Consider the following 21631-nt stretch of genomic DNA (forward strand, 5'->3'; position numbering starts at 1 on the left):
TTTATTAGTTTGGGTTTTAAGTAATGATTTAAAAAATATTTTTAATACATTTTCTTTTCAAATTGTGGCCTCAGTATCTCTGTTTTTACTTGCATAAATCCCCACAGTGCCTCCAACACTTTTTCTCTAGCCTGTCCATAACTTCCATATTATATTATTATCCATATTCTTCTGTGAGAAATAGTTACCAGAACACTAAGTCCCAATCGGGAATGCTTCTTATTCATTGGTGCCATTGTAACACCACTATTATTTGTCATTTCCCTTTTTATTAATCTTAATGTGAGCCTTGTATTCAGTAAAGATGTGTCCCCCAGTGTTTTAAAAACCTCTTTTTGCTACTGTTATTGCTGAATACAGACACCTGGCACATCTGTTTTGCTACAGAGCATGACAGCTATCAGTCAATACACGAATGACAGAAAAACAAAACAGTGAGTGAAACAAACAGAATGATATTTATATTTAAGAGATCACCATTCACAAGCAGGTCTTTGTGCAAGCTTGCTGAAAAGGTTCTGGAGAATGCCATTCCCTAAGCAAGAACAAGAGATATTCAAGCAGCAAAGCACTGAGCCAGAAATATAGATGACCAAGGTACCATCTGTGTGGGGAGGAAGGAAGAGCTGATCATTCCTTGGGCTCATTCCAGGTTTTTTTCTTTCTTTGCACTTAAGAGGATTCTAAGTAAGTATGAATTTGACTACTGAACACCGAGGAAGACTATGGGTTAGTATAGAGAAGAAAATGTTTCTTTATAGCCATACAAGTAAGCATAGCAACATACAAAGAAATATTTTAAAATCTTTTTTACCTTTTTTCTTATATGGAGGAGCTCTGTTCATCCTCTCATAGCATTTGAACTGTGAATCTATTATCTTCTGTCGTATGACTGAATTTTCAGTTACTACAGGCTCTAATGTAGGATCAGTATAATTTATAGTAGAAGAAAGACTTGGGACCGTTCTCTGTGCAGAAAGGAAAAACTGTTAGTAGAAGTGAATAAACCAAGATGATAAAATAAAAAAGTGAGGATTGGAAATTTGTACTATGAATTCTTCAAAGGCCTTTTATTTGCACGTGTTTAGCATTATGATAGGCCTTATACCGCTTGCAAAATAAATGCTGAATTTTTACTAGTTTACCTCGTTATAAACATAGGATTCAGATCAAGCTCTTTTTCTTGGCAAAACAGAGGACCATTAAAACTTGATAAAGTCTTTAAAATCTTTTCATTTAGCTTAGCGATCTGCAAAAAAATTTTGTATTTTCCCAAAGTTACACACATGTGTTCCCACTCACTTGTGCCCAGACAAAATACCTCAGTGCCACAGTCAAAAACTGATTATTTCCTGTTTTATACCACCTGCTTTGAGCTCCTTCAACTGTTAAAATTATAGAAACACCAGGCAGAGAGTTTAAACCTTTCTACCTGGCCTTAGCTCCTACTTAAGTACCAAAGCAAAGTGTCCCTAAATTTAGGTCTGAAAAACAACGTCCTCTTTGATCAAGTGGTGTCTTCTGACTTTTGACTCTGAGCTGCTTGCATGGCAAAGGGGAAGGATCATTGCCTCTGGAAAGCAAAAATCTCAGGTAGAGAGGTCAGATATCCTTTTTCTCATCCACCCACCCATTCATCCATCCATCCATCCATCCCTCTGTTGCACAGCCCAGGTCTGTGAGCCAGGGTGGAAATGAAAGTGAGGAGCTTTAGCTAATTCTGTTTTGCCTTAATCCTCTATCAGGACACTTCTCTGCATGAAGGTGATAGGAAAGGATTAGTTCCTCTGCTTTCCCAAGTGAAAGCAATGCTGCCTTCATTGTATGACCCTCTGTTTTTTTTCCTATACTAAACCATACCAAAGCCATCAGAAACACCTACAGAGTCATTTACAAGCTGCTTCAAAACTTACAAGTCTCGTAAGCACAAAGACTTGGCATTTTTAGCACCAAATACTAACACACAGATCTTTAAGAAAGCATTTGTAGTCCAAATGAAAAACATGACAGGTTTGAAAATTCTAATACCATCTTACTTCTTAAATTGTTGTTTCCTTTTTTTTTCCGATTGAACATCACAAGTAATTATGGCTCATTAATACATCACTTTCTGTTCAATTTGCACAACTAGAATACCTTGATAAACACACAGCAAAACCACAGCAGATTTGAGTGAGGTGAAAAAAAAATGCATTACTTTATCTTAATATTTCTGTGGTAGATCATCTCAGTTTAATTTTTCTATGCTCATATACCAAACTGTTTTTCCTCATTCAATCTAATATCTTTTGATACTAACATTTTCATTTTGAACTGTATACAGATACTGTCTGAAGGTTGGAGAACAGTGAAGGCAGGTTATCTCATTGCACTTAAAAAGGTGCTTGAAATAAAAAGGGAGGAATAAGAGGGAAGATATTTTCTGGTAGATACAATTTTATATAAATTTTATGTACACACACACAGATTTACTTGGACAGTGAAGCCATTTGGAACGTTTCCTGGCCATCCAAGTGAAGAATGAAGCAAGTAGAAAGCGAGAACATGAAATACAGAAGCAAAGCCAATCTTATCACAGAACCCCCACTTGTGAAAAGATTAAGAAGAGTAGCTGGAATCTATGAGGATCATTTAAAAACCAGTCAAGCAATATCCTAAATCCAGCATATAGCATAGGAAAATGCAGATAAGGCTCTTGGGATGCTCTCAGGTCTCTCTTAGCCCTTTGCATCTGTGTATCACCACAGGCTTCTGTACTTCTCTGATGTGATTCATAGACACTCCATGATAATTTTTTTCTTTTGAATAATACCTCAGCTCCAAGCTGTTTGCAGTGATGAGAGGAATAATGGTACTGTCAAAGAAAGTTAGGAAGGCTTCCATGGCATCACCTCCCTTCTTGATGATTCTTCTGTTATTCTGGGCCAGTTTGGCAACAAACTCATGTTTTGAAAGCATAACCATCTGATTGTGCTTGGAAAATATCACCAATTTTCCTTCCCCTGCCACAATGTTTTTATTTTATTTTGTTTTCTTCTAGGAAGGAGATGATCTGTTCTTCAGATCTGTTTTACCAAACAAGATCAAAAACATTTCACACTTATAGGGGACAGAAAGACAGGTGTTGCTTGCCATAAATACTTGCCATTTCATTTGCTTTATCTGTACAGAATAAAGCACAACACAGATGTGAAACAATTGGCAAATGCTGGTTACACAGATAGAAAATGTAGAAACTGTTCAGTGCTTCAGAATATTTTTTCCACCTTCTAACTTTCTATCCTCTTTTATTCACCATTTTTAAAAGGACAGACCATTCTCAGAAGATTGCACACTACAGAAACATGTAAGCTTAAATCAAAAGTACAATCTGTCTTTAGAAAAGGAATGTTCTATTTGCATCTTTTAACTACTGGAGATGTAACAGTTTTTAACTAGGAATTATGATTTTGAGGGGTAAGATACAATTTGGAAACCAAAGGTCGGTTTTGTACCTTGCTGTGTGTAAGGGATTAATACAATTCCTGGAGAAGTTTGCTCTTGTTTTGTACAGGTTAATATGAATAATATTTGGAAGCAGAGAGTTTGTGTGGTTTTGAGTAGCATAAACAACTTGGATTGTGCACAAAATTACTTGTGCTCAACCGTGCTCAACCGTGTAACCAGGTGGGCTGCCCATTCTACAGCCTCTGAGCAAGGCAAACATGGCCCAGCTGAAATTCCCAGAAAAATGTCTATTGCCCACATTTGGGACAAGAATTAACTCAGAGAGATTAAAAGTATAGATGAGACTGTGTCAGTAAAGCTCAGTGAAAATTACTTCATCAGTAGAAATCACTTAATGGTCTACAGTAAATCTAAAGCAAGTTCGGATAAAGACTGGCATAATAATGTTAGATTGCAGCTATCTTTTAAATTATCTTTTTTTTTTTTTTTTTTTTTTCTTATTACCAAACACAAAGACGCAAGCACTTGCAATGTAATTGAACAGCTTGTGCATGAAATCCAATTATGGGGCTATACGCAAGTGCATTACTGGTATTGTTCATCTGTGATATGCCCTTTAAAAGTGCTCTTCCCTTTGGCTCCTATTATTCGTTTTTATTTGCCTAGATTTGAAAATCTGGCCATGGAAGTTTGAACAATATTTTCTTCTACCTTAAAATCAGATGACCATTTCAGCAGGCTAATGAAAAATAAATTTGTTGGATTGTTCATGTTGAGCAGCCACACTTCTATTTGCAATGCTGGTGTTTTCTACCATGCCTATGAGAATCACGCATCCACCACCACTCTGGGACTTGGACCCTAAAGCCCAATCTCCCCAAAGTCAGTTCAGTGGGCTGATGATCCAGCCTTGAATTCTTGGGGCTCAGTCAGACAGAAATCTTGGTACAGTTTGTGATGTCAGATACTCTTGTTTCATTCTTCTCACACTCCTTATGTTAGGGGTCAGGAAAGGGCAAATGGAGCAGGAAGAAATCACTGGGTCGTTATTCTCTTACTAGAGGAGCAGAAGCTTTGGCATGGCTACGTGTGGGAAAGCTTAATGTGTAGCATGGGAAAGGCTGGGAATGCCCCACAAGTCTGTGTGAGTGTGTGTGCTGTCATGGAATTCATGATTAGAAACCTCTGCTACCATGTTTTCATGATTGTACCTAGGTTTTTTAGGAACTAAGTTTTAAAACATGTTCTCACCATAAAAATTTTCATGTGTTTACTACCTACAATATTAAACAAATTTTGAATGTTCAGAGTCCTGCAGGTTTAGAACTCTTCCCATCCATCCATCAGTTACTTCAGATGGAAATACAAATGATGTTGATACAATAAAGCAATGCCTCATTTGTTTATAAATATTCTTTATTAAAGAGAAATAAATAATTCACAACTTAATAATCAGGATGTGTTCATAGCCTGAAAATGGTTGGTATGATTTCTTCAGAAGAAAACTGTTTAAGTGATGTCCCATGCAGCAGTTTAGCAGCCGTACATATGATGTCACTCCTAAAAGTCCAAGTAAATGACGTCATACATACGACCACCAAGCCACCACGTGACAAATGACTGTTACAAGAAAATTAATTATTATTACACAGAGAAAAAACAGGGTGCTGGGAGTGATGAAGTTCACTGTATACCTAGAATTAATAAAAGAATCTACATAAATCAATTTGGCTTCATTATTAAACTGCATAGAAATGAACAAATAGTGCCCCAGTTTCTGTAAGAGATACCTGCTATTAACCTGTGCAAGACTGTGTCAGTTTCTACAAGAGAGAATCCAGATAAAGCAAACATAATATTATTTGTTTTTTTTTTCCCTCCTTCTACTAAATACTGTACTTTCACAACATTTATTGTTGAGGTCAGTCAAAATATATTTCAAATTCTGTATGCTCCAACTGTTTGGTAGTGATTTCTATAACTCAAGCATTCATTTGGTACATTTATTTTAAAACTGCTATGTGTAGTCACCATTTTGTGGGTCACTGAACTTCTGTCCTTCAATACATCACAACTTTGAGTGAGAACTCAGCATGATTTAGAGAGGTTGCAGAGCCTCTCTCATACCTCGATTATGTTTGAACTACTCTTCACAGCTGATAGTGTTAGGACAGATGAGAAAACAACTGTAATACCTCAGGAACGCCATTAGTGCATGGTACTCTGTAAACATAACAACTTCTTATCCATCACAAATCTGCTAGGAAACAGCAGTTTCTTTGGTGAAATACCTTGACATGATGTGTTTTACTTAACCACTGAATGTTAAAATTTTCCCATACTCAATTGCTATTGAAGTAGGGTGGAAATTATCTCACAGTGAGATCCCATATGACTTAGATCACAGATTTTGGCAGCTGTTTAAACAAGCTCAAGATTATCAGCCACAGCAGATGAAGATAAGGCACTTCTAATGAAAAGCAACTCATGAATCTTACAGTTCTCTTCCGTTGCTGCAGGATTTGTGAGGAAGCTTTAGTCCCAGAGTAGCCTGATGCAAACTGTGGGCTTAAAGGAAGACTGCAGAATACTTCATGGGTTTTTGCTTGTAGCTCTGAGTATCATCTTGCGAGAGGCCTCTTTGTAGCAATCAGCTGCATAGCAACATTCTTATATTTTTAAAAAGCAAAGATGGAGACAAGAAGTCCTGATCACTCCTGAAACCGGGGTGAACAGAATACAATATGCCATTCCTCTCCCTCTTGGGAAACCAGGAGCATCTTGAGTCTCAAATTCTCATACTAATTCTCCCCACCTTAAATCACCAGCAACTTGCTTTCCCGAGTTTTTCTTGTGCAAGAAGAGGTCCAGAACTTGCAAGTCCAATTCCTTACAGCTTGAAGCAACCCACAGTTATAAAGAGAAGTGCACACTTTAGAACAACAGCTTTCAAAGGCACGGGCTCAGGTGATGAAACCATCTCTGCCAGTCTGAGAGAGCATGGAGGCCACGAGCACTTGTGTCACCCACAGGCACACGGAGCCAATGGTCTGATGCACATGGTCAATGCAGCTCCACTGACCAGCTGGACAGTCCAAGGGGTACATCCGAGTGGCTGGGGAAGCCCCTGTGCTCTCAGCAGTCCCAGACAGCCAGCATGACAAAGCATGCCAAGGGAATCTGCCACAGATCTTCAATAGCCCTTCTGGCTCACTGAAGGTTGGGACCAGCTCTGGACCACACGCTGGAAGAGCTGCTGTCTAAGCAGGAAAAGGCTTGTGCTTATGGTGCCTGCACAAACGGGTTTTAGAGACTTGTGGTGAGAGCTGCTGAGGTGGGCAGGTGGCAGAGGCCAGGGGGGCTCGTGGTTGCACCACCTCACCCAGGCATTTTGCACTTCCAGCTGTGAGGATCTAGTGGGTACACCATGAGCAGTGCCCTCGTAACAGTCTACTAATCAGCTTTTGGCGACTTGAACCTACTGTAACTGTGTTGCAAAACATGCCAGTTTGTGCAGTTACCAAAAATTACATTTAGGCTTTCATGTAACTGATTTTCCACGTGTTGTGAATGGGAATTATTCACAAGTGTTCCAGGAGCAGACATAATGTTCCAGACTGTGCATAGGTTAGTGACTGAGGCTTGGTAACAACTTGACAGATTTGGATGTAATGAACTTGTACAATTTGTTTTTTACTCAAAATAAGTTTATTTTAAAATACAAAATTGGCCTAATGGACCTAATTGAATAATAGCGTGGGCTCCAGCTGTAGCATCCATTTTGTCCTTACTGAGCACTTTGTGGATGGCTTAGGACAACAAAATTGGAATATGTGAGAAAAACTACTCCATCAATCCTCATTTACAGGATAAGACCAAACTACCATTTGTAGGTACTAGATGACAATTCTTACTTGACTAAATCATGCAAAGAACAGAATTCTCTTTTTTCAATGTCCCGCAAAAATGATCGGTCACAGGGGAAAGAGACTCAAGCTTGTTTCCTTCACCTCATTCTCTGCAGTTTGATGCCCCTGGACACGTTGTGCTGATGCTCCATCTCTTGCAGAGAGAAATGTGCATTGAGGAGGTAAACTAATTGCTCTGGTGTACAGGGGCTCACGTATTTGAGGAAATAATTCTCAATCACATTCTGTGACTCTCAATAATTACAAACCACTTGAGAGTAACAGGAATAAAGTGAACTAAGAAATAATGAACAGTTAAATTTTCCAATGGAATCCACCTTGAATTGCAGAGAACTATCTGGTAATGCTGTAAGCATTGTCATTATTGTGTATGCAAAAGCAAGGGAAGCCATTAAAGAGGAAGACAATAAGGAATTACTTTCATTTCTAAATTAAGTTTTGGAGTAACTGATGCTCTAGTGTTTGTTTGGCAAGGGCAAGTTATTATGGACTTGTACACAGAAGAGTGAAGTGCTCTTTATTCTTGCAAAGAATGACACATGTAAGAGAGCTGGATTCTGTCAGAAGGTACCAAAATCCTTGGTGCCAGGTCTAAAGGCTGGAGACTGTGGGGAGGGGTGGTCTATGGATACATTGTAGCTAGAGTCTAAGGACAAAACATTCAAGAGATAGGGGATGAATCTGGCACCAAGTGTGGGACAAATGGCATAAACAGAGAGCCTGGAGCCCAGAGGGGAAAGCAAGGACCTCAAAAGGTTGTGTTGCTTTGCAGCAACTTGCAGTTACCAGCTGGTAGTGTAGGAAACAGACAAGAGGATGACAGTAAACTATCAAAGCCATCAAAGAGAAAAGGTGGTTTTTGGGGTGGGTAAAGAACAAGAATGGGAGATCACCCCTGTGTCACAAACCACTTTAATTACTGTATCTTCCTGAACCTCAGACAGCAGCTGACACGTAGGTCCCAGGGGCTCATGGCTCTGGGAACACAGGAGTGATTAGACGAACAAACAGAGCAGGAACAGTCTTTTTGGAAGAGAAAGTAAGACATGCTTTTCTTGTTACAGATCAAAAATAAAATGTAAAAAACCGAACGTTTTCTACTAGCTACTGGTGGGGAAATTTTTGTAAAAATGACTGATGCCAAATATTTTTCATATTTTATCTAACAGCAGTGTTCTGGCAAGTGTCACCAAGGAAACAGAGCTTGTTCGTGGTCTACTTCTATGACTGTTGCTTCTCCCTTACTGAAAGATAAATCAGTCTAGGAGGTGTCTAAGTAAATCAGTCTGGCCACTGCAGCAGGGAAGGAAGGAATGTAGAGATTGGAAAAGTGAAAATGTAAGGAAATTTGTGCTTAAATTAACCATGGAAATCAGAAGTTGTAGAGTCCTGTCATGCAAACACACCTAAAAGGAAGCGGATGCATATTTCACTGCAGAGTTTCTTAAAGAAATCCTGGCCCTGGAGTACTGCAGGATTGAGCACAGAACTAACCTTGAACACACACTGTCATGGGTAAGAAATTTGAAAGATTTGTAAACAAAATAGCAAGGATCACCCCAGTCCTTCAGGGCTGACCTACAAATCCATGCTGTTAAGTCAGAGCACCTCAGACACTCAGAAATGCTGTTAACAATTTTATTTATCAGAATATTTACAGTCCTGTTACTTGACTGGGGAAGAAAAATAATCTGGAGCTGTTCCATCAGTCAGCATTGGCTTGTTCTAGGAACACTCACAACAAAGGGATGATCCTTCAAGTCATTAACTAATTCTAGACAAATTCTTTTGAGACCAAGATAGCAGAAATGTATTAGCTCTCCTCCATTCTTTCTCCTGCTGTCCAGATCTTCTTTGGTTGAGGGTCCTAATCCTGAGCCATGAATTCAGTATTTTACCAAAATCAGGTGTTCTTTGATGTTTTCCTGGATTCACTCTGATCTCGTTTAATTGTTTTCTTTTTACCTCCTTCTACTCATCATTTGTTTACTCTTCTCTACTTTCCTTCTCTCCTTTTTATCCACATCAACTGGCAAACAGTGCTGTGGGCAAGTTATGGTAGGCCAAAAGGAGGGACACAGCCCAACAAACAAACCTGGGAGAGCAGTCTCTACTGTTCCACAGCATGCCTTCTAGCCCTGTTTCTACAGCTTACAGCCAGAAAAGATGTGAGTTGATTTGGAGACATGCTCAAATGTTCCACATTAGGGTGTCGGAAGAAAAGAAGAGAAACAGAGGGGCATGAGGAACTAAACAACAAAATATAAGAAGAATAAGAATCAAGGCTTTCTTCAGGAACAGAGAGATAAATAGTTGTGGAATAAGGTGGGATCTGGCGCACAAGTGACTCATACTGCACCAAGGTAGAGAGGTGCTTGTTGCCAGTGGCATCATTCAGGCGTACTCTGACTGTTCTGTAACTGAGGCTTTGGGCAGTGATCTCATTTCTGACTACCTCTAATGTCTACGGCTTTATTATAATTGCTAACAATTTGAGGTTTCACAAGTAGAGATCACAGAAAGCACTCAACTTACATGAGAGGTATTTAGTCAGTTAGCAATTCATTTACTACGTATTTAGAACAACAGTTACTCAGTCATGTTCAATACATTTAAATAACTTTAATATTGATATTAAACAGTTGAAAATAGCATAATAACTGAATAACTAAACTTTATATTGTTATTTTCCATTTAAGTTTCTTTCCTCATAGTAGAGTAATTATAAACAGTGAAAATCCATGATTACTTAATTCAGTCTATGTTTCACACAACAATGTTAAGGAAGTTTTCAAACACTTAAGTTTCTGTGTCACTGGTACATTGTAGCCGGTAAAACACAGAAATGAAAAATCACATGCATTACCTTCTTCAGACTTGCAGTTCTGTCTCATCAAGAAAAAAGAGTTTTAAGTTCAAACTTTTATGAGATATCTTATTTAAAAACTTTATCAACCTTACTTTGAAATTTATCAGTAAGGGAACTCATTCCTTCACCTGTGCAGTAAAACAAATACAACTCATATTCATTTTTCTAGATATCACCACAAGTATAAATTTTGTAGGTGTCATGAGCAGTTCAGTTTTCTTGTACTTACAATTAGAAGTATGATCAGTAAGAAACAACTGTGGGTTATTTTTTTCATTTTGGAGTCTTCTTGGAGAGATACGTTGTAGCTGACCCTTCTGGGAATTAAACAACAAGAACAAAAGCAGTATTAGACTTTATTTGTTAAGAAAAATTCCTTCTCTTCATGTAAAAGCATTGTTTTAGACTTAAAGTGGACTCTGCATATATGTGTGTGCCACTAGCCTTGTGTATGCTTTTAATTTGGTCTCCTCCATGGATCTCTAGTGCTAAATTTGGCTGATATGGAGTACAGCTCCATGATACTACGTCATCATCATCAGATCTGGGTCAAGTTCTGTGTCTTTTCCTGTTGAGGCTACCTTGATTGTCCTGATCCATCTGCTTCTAACCTACACATACAGCTGCAAACCAATAAAGAATCTGGATATTTAAAAAATTATCTGAAAAACCCATAAAGATTTAGTTTGCAGATAGGCTACTGGTAGCTCACAAGGCATATTTGTGGGGCTAGAGAAAGCCAGAGGTTGGGTAATACCTAGCAAGTGTGGCAGGAAAAGAGAAAGTGGGAACAACGCCATCGGATTTCATGCTCCCTAATACAGCTTGCTCTGCTGTACTGTGAATAGACACATGGCAGAGCAACCCTCAGGCTGTTGAGAATGACCACTTCAGCCACACAAAGTACTGGAGGGACAGAGGATGGCCATGACTCCACAGACCTGGAGGGAAACAGATCAGCAGATTTGGGGTTTTGTTTTTTTGATTTTTTTCCTTATCAATACCCATCTGGCCTTTCTGGGAAAAATATCCAGAGGTCGCCTTCTACCACCATATTTCTTTGCAGTTGTAGGAGCTCAAGCAAGCAAAACTCTTTGCCTTCTGATGTCTCATGGACCACTAGTGGTTACAGATGCCACAGGCTGAGTAACATGCCTATGGGTAACCTTCAGCCACAGTAAGCCAGAAAGCACTCACATACTGTTATTTTTCAGAGAGCTTAAAAACTAAGAGGCAGGTGTTTTCTGCCTGGGCAAAAATCCCATGAGCACTCTACATATCTGAAACCTAGGAATTTAGTGGGAAAATGATACATGAACTTCAATGCTTAGTCTACGTGTAGTGAGACACAAAATAACATCTTTCTCTGCAACAGCACTGTAATAGCTTTTCTTGTCTTGAAATGGTCTGGAAAGTCACTGGTATTTAGAGGGGAAGAAAAACATTAGCTCAGTCATAGCTGTCCTCATCTAAAGGAGAAATATGTTAGGGATTGGAAGGGACCTCAAAAGATCATCTAGTCCAATCCCCCCACTGAAGTAGGAACACCTAGATGAGGTTACACAGGAATGTGTCCAGGCGGGTTTTGAATGTCTGCAGAGAAGGAGACTCCACAACCTCCCTGGGCAGCCTGTTCCAGTGCTCTGTCACCCTTGCTGAGGAGAAGTTTCTTCTCAAATTTAAGTGGAACCTCTTGTGTTCCAGCTTGATCCCATTACCCCTTGTCCTATCATTGGTTGTCACTGAGAAGAGCCTGGCTCCATCCTCGTGACACTCCCCCTTTCCATATTTATAAACATTAATGAGGTCACTCCTCACTCTCCACCAAGCTAAAAAGACCCAGCTCTCTCAGCCTTTCCTCATAAGGGAGATGCTCCACTCCCTTAATCATTGTTGCCCTATGCTGGACTCTCTCCAGCAGTTCCCTGTCTTCTTGAACTGAGCAGCCCAGAACTGGACACAATATTCCAGATGTGGTCTCACCAGGGCAGAGTAGAGGGGAAGGAGAACGTCTCTCGACCTACTAACCACCCCCCTTCTAATACACCCTAGCATACCATTGGCCTTCTTGGCCACAAGGGCACAGTGCTGGCCCATGGTCATCCGGCTGTCCACCATCATAGCACATGTGGATGTAATCTCTTACCAGATCCACACAGGAGTGTTGTCATGTGTCACTAAGATTACATAAAACACAAAGTGATGGAAAAGAGGATTCAGCAGATTTACCTCTAATAAGAAGTAGCCTTATTATTATCTGAGCCTTTCCAGCATCATTCTGGTGTACTAGAGGTAATGGGACAGGCAAATGACACAGAAATAATATGTAATTATGCTGTCAGCCACGTATTTGTATTTGATCAGCGATGACAGACAACTCAATTGAAGCAAAAATTGGACAGCTAGATCAAAGGAAAATGCCTGCAACTGTCTACATCTCCCTCAGACTATTCACTGCAGTGTGTATTGGGCCAAAACTGCCAAAATATTTATGGACAAATAAACAACTGGGCTTGATCAGCTGTGCAATGCCCAGACATACAAGCACAAATACAGGTGTTCATAGTTATGTACTGTAATGTAAAGCATTCTGTAGTGTAAAACCAATCTGATAGGTGCCTCTGATCTTCTTGCCAGCCTCATTACTTCTGTCACATATGGATTTGGTAAAAAGCAGGCCTTACAAACTGTCAGGAATTTTCCATTTTCCACAAATGGCACAGAGATATTTTGACCTAGAAAGCACAAGCAAAATAAACAGCAGTTGAAGTTACTTGTGATATATCTACTTTTCCTGTACTTTGTGCTGGGAGTGCTTGCAGAACTATGTTGGGTTATAGCTGTAGCTGCAGGTAAATCTTATCCTTGTGAGATTTTGTAAGCATTTGTTATTATGTAGTGAAAGAGTTATTGAAAATGTCTCTTGCTCCTGTTTCAACTAAAAAAAATAAGTAATCTGTAAAATACTTAACACTTGATTTCCCCCTATATTAACTGTGATTACTGTGCCATATGATACTATATATGAGTAAATGGGTAAGAATTATTTCTCACAACTAAATTTTATGTAGTCTTTCTTTTTTTAGCCAGCTCTAACCACAGGAATGGCTGACATGCTGCTCAAAATCCAGTACCTGTTTTTCCTTCTTCTTCAAATGGAGTATTTTCCAGTTACAAAAATTTTAATAATTGTTAAACAACAATATTTTTACATTCTTCTTATAAAGCCCCTAAAACCAAGAAGTGTTTTTTCTCTAACCATAATGGCTCATAGGACTACAGCACACTTGAATTGACATCAGTATTTGATCAAGGGTGATGATTGCATTGAAGTGAAAAGGTACATACAGGTAAAAAGTGTTGGTCAATGGGCAGGACAGAAACAAAAGGGAGGCAGAAAGACTAGCATCAAGGGGAGCCCCAAGAGATGGACCCCATCAGTCTCCAGATGGAGGAACAGAGCAACAGTTCCGTAGCTCTTCCCCCATCTCCAGCGATCCAGGTCCAGGTGTGACATGACAGGCATGCTGGGATGTGCAAAGAAGTAAAGTGCCTTGGCTTTTGGGTCTTCTGTGCTAGAACTATCACATTTTCACACCAATTGACACTACTGCCCCTGGAGAGCCTGCTTGCAGCTCAGGGGAGGTTGGACAGCCCAGAGCAGCCTCATGGACTGTGTAGTTCCACTGGAGCTGTGCTACCAGGAAGATGGGGAGAAACCAGAGATGAGCCCAGTCCCTGGCACATACTCACACCATGATTCAATCACACATTGGTTTTCATGACAGTGCTCCTGAAAGGTGTTTCTCCTTGCCTCCTTCTGGCTGCTTATTACCACCTGACTTGTGTTACCCCCACAGCCAAACTATAGGACCACACTATGAATCAGGTCAGGAAATCAGTTTTCAGCTACAAACTTTTAGAATAGAATACATGTTTTCTGCCATTACAGATGGAGGAACAATAAATTCTAGTCTTTCAAGATGTTTTATGAATAGGTATTTTAGATGGCTCATCATTGCAGATGTTTCAAGGTATATATGACGTTTTCCTGACATTATGCTTATTACAAAAAAACAACAGAAATTATAGATAACGTACTGAGAGGTGCTCACATCACTGGAGCTAATATAGGAACAATTATTATTACAGAGATTTAATACGGTTTACAATAACCCCAAAATTTGTTTCATTTACTGAGGTTCTCAAGCATGCTTTAGGTGATGTCCTGATTCCTGTTTCTATACTATTCATCCTTTTTCTGTCAGTAAAACAATGTCCTTACTCGATGATAAGATAATGTGCTTCATGCATTTCAGTGTTAGAATATCTGTATTTAGTAATTAGCCATAAGCACATTGCTAAAGCCCAGTACTTTTTTTTTTTATTATTAATTCTTTACCCTCTGTTGCATATAATAGCTACATATGAAATTCCCACCTGTTTTTTAAACTATAATATTGTTCTTTCTTTCTTCCTAAATGTAGCATAGCTCATTATGTGCTAAAATATTCTTCCAGCTTTAGCTATTAGAGTAATAGTATTGACACCTCGGGATTAGTCCTGAAGCTCATCTGAAGATAAGCACAATGTTCTACTAGTAATGACATCTCTTTTGTCTCTGTCCTGATTTCTACAACTGTAGTACTATGGTGAACGGGGCTTCAATAACAATTACCGTTGTGTTACCAAGAAGATGGGACAACCCTCCCGGCACTGACATTTGCTCAAGGCCAACAAGGGGAATCAGATTTAGTCAGAATGGAGGGTATAAGGAGGAAGAATCAAAAGAGGACAATAGAGCAACATTTCTTTGTTGAGGTCTGAAGAAACTATAAGAAAGAAAGAAAGGCTTTTCTGGAGGAAGAACTGGAAAAGACTTCACATTTAGTTATTCTGCTCTGATAACTCTGCAATGTCATCTTTCACAATAGTGCTGACTTACCTTTGAAGGAAGAAGTGGTTTTAATGGCACAAAACAGGACTTGAGAGGTTTGTGACTAAGTACAGAAGTGTGATGCAAATACGTCTCTTTCTTAGTTGACACATTACCCACAGAAACTTTAAAAATTCACTTGCCACCTCCTTGTTTGGCTGCAAGTTCCTTAGACAGCTTCCTTTCCACCTCATTAAGCTTTTTCAGGACAAATAGCTGGGTACCCACCTCCAGTCCCAAGGTCTCTAGGATTTCTAAACTAGCAGAGAGGCCTGCAGACCCTCCTAGGGAGTGCCTTGCCACTCATCACAGAAGGGCACCAATCCACTCTGCCCATGTTAACACTGGAGGGAGAAACACATGGCAGAGACTCCTGGGCAAGACAGAAGCAAGCCAGCAGACCTCCCTGCTGAGTGTTCAGGGAATTTTGATCCAAGGAGGGTGTAGGTCTGTTTGCTTTGCCAAATGCACAGGTAGTCTGCAAGAAAGTATTATAATTGTGCCCTTATTTGCAGCTGGACATTTTACCCCTAGGTTCCTAATTTGGGCTAATGCTTTGGGCCAGGAGTGAGCTGTACATCACACTTCTATAATCCCAGGACCTGCACAGACCAGCATTGTAGTTCTTGTCCCTTCAGGCAGAGTAAATGCCATGGGTGTGATCCCCATGCATGAGAAGGGAACAGAGCCAGTCTCTCCTATTTCCCAAGCACATGCTCTAGCCATTAGCTTGCAGTGGTCAGTAAAATGTTTAGCCGGCACCAGGACCTTTGGGCAACCAAGGGAAATGGTAAGCTCTGCTCTGTTCTTCCTAATATGCCAGAAAGCTGATGACTGTCAATCCCAGGTAGAGAGACGTGCTTCCCTACAATCTCTAGTGAAGTGTCCAGGAAGATGAGACGAGGCAGAAGGCATGTCTAGTGTCTTGCATTGCTGTATTCCCAATTGGTTACCTTTATACAGATCCCTGACCTTTTGTCTAACCCTCCTCAAGTTTTCATATGAAAATCTCCTGAAAAATACAGGATCCAAATTCTCAAATGCAGGTGTCAGGTACCTAAAGGTATTGCTACATGAAAACTGTGAGCATCTATGTCACTTGGTGCATCTTACCTCATCCCTTTTGGCAGTCTTGGAGATAATTTCACTATCAGGGAGCCAAATACTCAGTTGTGTGATGACTAGTCAGTTATTACGCAAGCAGATCACCATTAATTTCCATTAACTTGCCTGGTGGAGATGGTGAACTGTGTCTTTTAGAGATCAGTGCGTACCTTGTTAACAGATTGAAACTATTACCCTTTGGAAATAGGCAATTTCAGACCTACACAGACCCAGTGATCAAATAAATCTACTTTATCGATTCATTTGGATTACACGGGGGCTGCAATATTTGATGCTTCATTTTCCCATCGAAAACCAGTCAACAAGAAAGGGATATTGTACCTTAGGCTTCCCATTAACCAAATCCTTGCCAGGAAACTGGACAAGAATAGAAAAAAAACCAGAAACTAGCTACAAACTTGTCTGTGCTTACTTTTAAGGTAATCACAAAGTTTTGAAAAGCCCCCTCACTACATATTTGAGCAGCCAATGTGATCATATACACTACAGGCAAAACTGAAGATGGTTATTGTTGGACTGGGTAATATGAGAGTGAGAAATATACTTTGAAAGAACAAAAAATACAAGAAAATGTGCTTTGAATGAAAATTATTTACCTAGGACTCTAATAATATACAAGCCAAATTGTCGAGAAGGTTTTCAGAAAAGGTTAAACTTCTTTTATGAAATAAAAGACAGTAAATTTTTATGGCGTTAGGGGAGCTGATTCCTTCCACTTGCCAGGGGCACCTGGGATGAATGGCTCTGGGGAGGTTTCCATTACCTAGGTGGGGAGCTGAGGCAGCCAGCTGATTGCTGGCACCTAATTTTTAGGTCCCTGAAGTTAAATTAATCCCATTTGTGTTATATGTAGATCTGAGTATGGTATATCTGCATCCTCTAATGGCTATTATTGGCAGTCGATTCCTACCATGTATTAGTAACCAAGAAAATTACTACTTTTTCTGTACTTATCTGACCATCTGGTGGTCTAATCCCAGTTCTGGTGGCCAAAGGGATTTATGATGTTTTAAAACAAGTAAAAGTGAAGAAAATTTCAGGAAGGGACTAGCAAAGTATTTCAGGGGATTTGCTGGTAGCCGAACTTTGAAATACTTACAAAGACTGGATTGTGTAATTTATTCAAAAAGCTTTAGTTTTTATCTTTTTCAAATGTACTCTAGGATGGTGTAAAACTTGAAGTATTTTAGTTCAAAGTATTAACAGAAGTATTTGAAAAGAAGTATTCCAAACACTTCTGGAGTTTAGTCTCTACAGGATTCCTTGTACCTCATTGCACTTCTTTGAAATTGGTAAAATCGTTCTGTTTTACCCAAGAATAGTTGTCTGAACAATATATATGACCCTATTTTGTAATCTTAGGAATGTTCATCTGGTTTAAGCTGGAAATGAACTTATCCCAGGAAGAATATTTTTTGTCTAAAAATATAGAAAGAAAAAAAAAAGACAAGCAAAAAAAAATATTGTAAAATTAATCTTTAAATATAAGTAATAAGCATTTATTGCTGCAATAAATAACATGCCTATTGCTTTTTTGTGTACCGTGCCTCAGCTGCATGTTTCTAGCCCTCCCCTGTGCTCTTGTTGTGAAGACGTGGCCCAGGTAGAAACTGAGCCCTGGAATGCATGAGTGACTATGTTTTTTGTCTCCGCAGTTCTCTGAACTTTGTGCAGACTCGGGTGATATAAGCTGTAGTAAGAGGAAGGTGGTAAAAATACTTAGTTCAGAGGAGATGGTGAGTAACAACGGCACATCTGCCCTGATATAGATCAGTTTAAGATGTTGTGGAATTGAAATTAAAAGAAAATTGACTTTGGTGCTTTTGCAGTGAAAGAAGTGACAACACATGCCATTACACTTATACTCAAGCCATAATGCAATATAGAGAGCGGATCACACTGCATCTCTGGAAAACGAGTTTGTCCTCTTCAATCACTATTCAAAGGATGCACTCTTAAAATAATCTCACTGTAACAAAACAATAATGGTTCACATAAGAATTAAGTCAGGTTCTTCGCACCTTTCAAAGAATCATAGAATTGTTTGGATTGGAAGGGTCCTTTAAAGATCATCACATCCAACCTTTGCCATGGGCAGGGCCATCTTTCACTAGAACAGGTTGCTCAAAGTCCCACCCAGCCTGACCTTAAACACTTCCAAAGACGGGACACCTACAACTTCTGATGAACCTGCTCCAGGGTCTCACCTCCTTCATCATAAATGATTACTTCCTTATATTTAATCTAAATCTACTCTCAGTTTAAAACCATGGTTTCTTATCCTGTCACTGCAGACTCTGGTCAAAAAGTCTCTCTCCATTTCTTATAAGCCCCCTTAAAGTATTGAAAGGCTTCAGTAAGGTCTCCCTGGCGCCTTCTCTTCTCCAGGATGAACAGTCCCAGCTCTCTCAGCCTGTCCTCATAGGAGAGGTGTTCCAGCCCTCTGATCATTTTTGTGGCCCTCCTCTGGCCCCTCTCCAATAGGTCCATGTCTTTCCTGTACTGAGAGCCCCAGAGTTGGATGCAGGACTCCAGGTGGGGTCTCACCAGAGCTGAGTAGAGGAGCAGAATCACCTCCCTCAACCTGCTGGCCATGCTTCTCTTTATGCAGATCAGGACGACTGGCATATCACATTGTCCGTACCAGATGCTGAAGAAGTTATTATTGTTTGTTTTTACAATCAGATTTCTATGGCTAATGTTAAATAAAAACCTTGCATTTCTGAAGTATTACACATGATTTTACTAGCTCTGCTTTCAATAATGGATAGCAAGATAAAACCAGCAATATTTTAAAAAAAGCTTACTGAATGTCAGTAAATGTTATCAAGTAAGAAAGCAGAGAAGTAAAATCTATAGCAGAGCATTCCTGCTATTCTAAGAGTACCTGAATAATGGGATTAAATGAAACAGCTTTGGCTTGTGGTCTAGCAAGTGCTAGATGAAAGACCCACACTCCAGGAATGCCAAGTTCACCACCGAACATGCGCAAAGCAGAACACTTCCTTGCCATTTTACTACACTGTGAAGCTATGATTTAGCATCTCACATAGTAGCACAGATAATTTTAGCCTTTTAGGCACAGCTGTGAAAGGTCTTTTCAAAAGTGTTTGTAATTTTGAGAGGGCTTTGCAAAAGTGCTTGTAAAATGAGTAAGTATGCAATTATCTAATCTTGGTGACACTGCAGCTTGAACACATCCAGAAGCTGGGGATGAACACTACCCTGCTGTAGGGTAAAGACTTCAAAAGGATTGCATACATTTATGTCAGATTATAATCTTTTGCATAGCCTGAAAAATTAAAGCAGATATTTTGAATGACTCTGTATCTATAATAGTCTTTATTATTTTTTTCAGAGAAAAAAGTTTTCACAGTCCTAACCACCTGCAAAATAACCTTTATGGCTATCATTAATAACAATATAATTTACAATAAGAATTGTGAGAGGTTCATCTACATTGATGAACGCAACCTCATATGTCACATTCTTCCCTCTTGGATCAATGCTTTTTTGCATCAACACTTTTTTGATTCTATAAATCGAGATTTTTGTTATTTTTCTTTTCTTCTAGCTGCAGTATATACTGGAAAGAAAAATAGTTATTTAATATTTATTTGTGGCCAATTCTCTCTCAGTTTTCCATTTGATCCTTCCCCAGGCAAACTCCCACTGGTCCTTTTTTTGTAACCATACATTCCTATAGATTATTTCAAGCAAGTGAATATTTTATGGGGTGGGCAAAGAAACAAGAAAAATATTATACTTTCTTATTATGTAACTGTTTTTATATAAATCATATAAAGTGTGAAAAGTCCTGTGAGTGGATTGTTATAAATCAAATGGACAAGACACACATTTAAAGCATTTTGTTCCCATTTGGCAGCAGAATAGCCCATGCTACAGCTGCATGTAGGTTTAATTTCTTCCCTGACAAAAAGGAGCCTGTGTTGAATTGATAATACTTTTTTTCTTGGGACTGGTTCTAATTTTATAGCACGTCTGCTAATAATACATAGAAATTCTGATAAGAATTTGAAATCAGAATATGTCACTGTTGATCTGGAAGGTTTGTATTTAATGGGGCATGTTAAATTCTCTAATAGACAGAGGAAGTCTTTGGGGCATGCAATTCCTCTTGTGACAGCCTGTGAAGAAATCTTTGTGAGTCTGAGGTTTTGGCTAACTTCTACAGATACACCGTTTGGTCTACTTAGAGTTATTACCTCTGTTGGTAAATCTTGCTTTGCCTGTGCACTCTAAACTATTATATCTACTGCAACACTGATATTTCTGTTACCACACCTACACTATAGTAAATAGAAAAGTGACCAGAAGGTGTCATTGCATTTTAGACCACTTTTACCACTGATGTAATGGTGAATGAAGATATAATGATGTAATGAATGATGCAGATACAAGGAAATTTGTAGCTCAGTAAAAACAAGATTAGCTCCACCAGTTATTACAGATTAATTATCACAGCTGTAGTGCTTGGATACAGTGGTATCACTGTCAGGAATTACCACACTATAAAGGGTTAGATTGTAAGTAACAGTCTAAATTTCTACTTTCAATTAGGGCAAAATCCACACATTGCTCACTATGGCATTACACATTCATTATAAAAATTCAACAGGGCAATTTACACATGGTAGATTACTAGGAAACAACATTTTACAAAGAGGTAGCTATTAGCCACTTAGATTAAAATTCTCTGGAAGACTTCCAAACTAACATACATGAAGAGATTTACTTTCAGCAGTAACTCGGCAAGTGAGGTTTGTAGTGAACACACATGTGCTTAGGTTAGAGTAAAGGAGAGAGTGGGTCTCCGCAGAGACTTGCAGAGAGATTGTTGGTATTTTCTTTATGGTTCCTGTTTTCTTCTGTGAATTTGAGTGGTTTAACAAGAGATACAGATGAGGGAATGGAAATTACTTGAACAGTAAGACAAGCCATTACTGGTATAACTCGCTCACTCATTCCTAGAAAACTTTATGAAAAGCTTAGGTTTGTTGTCCCAAACATCCTTCCAATCTTGCAGTCTGGAGTCCGGGGTTCATCTAGGTGTCCCAGAGGAATAGATGGGTCTAGGTGAGACACAAGGTTTTTGCAAAAAAACAAGCCCAGAAGATGGTTAAATTTGGTGGCTAGAATGTGTGCATGTGTCTTGTGAATGGAAAGGTCTGTCATTACTTGCTACCAAGATTAGATTTGACCTTTCAAGGAAATCAGCTGCCAGCCTCCATGCCATGTAAACAGCAGCTCTGGTGACCTCTTCCCCTGCTCATAAATACTAATATGCAGAATTATTGTAACCAC

The 21631-nt window shown here is 39.2% G+C and overlaps 1 protein-coding gene across 4 annotated transcripts in view; it reads right to left on the reverse strand.

The window, feature by feature from the left end:
* Positions 1–21631, reverse strand: part of CALCR (calcitonin receptor) — a 171392-nt gene that overhangs the window by 68090 nt on the left and 81671 nt on the right. For 3 of the 4 annotated variants that reach the window (XM_005504928.3, XM_065051078.1, XM_065051079.1), the window contains 2 exons: positions 10475–10562; positions 815–968 (listed from right to left, as the gene is read on the reverse strand). In XM_005504928.3, the coding sequence (XP_005504985.1) occupies positions 815–968; positions 10475–10522 (202 nt within the window). In that variant the 5' untranslated portion in view covers positions 10523–10562. The remainder of the gene's footprint in view (positions 1–814; positions 969–10474; positions 10563–21631) is intronic. The other variant, XM_065051080.1, reaches the window with a different exon arrangement.

Source organism: Columba livia, chromosome 2, assembly GCF_036013475.1.
Source record: "Columba livia isolate bColLiv1 breed racing homer chromosome 2, bColLiv1.pat.W.v2, whole genome shotgun sequence".
Classification (NCBI taxonomy): domain Eukaryota; kingdom Metazoa; phylum Chordata; class Aves; order Columbiformes; family Columbidae; genus Columba; species Columba livia.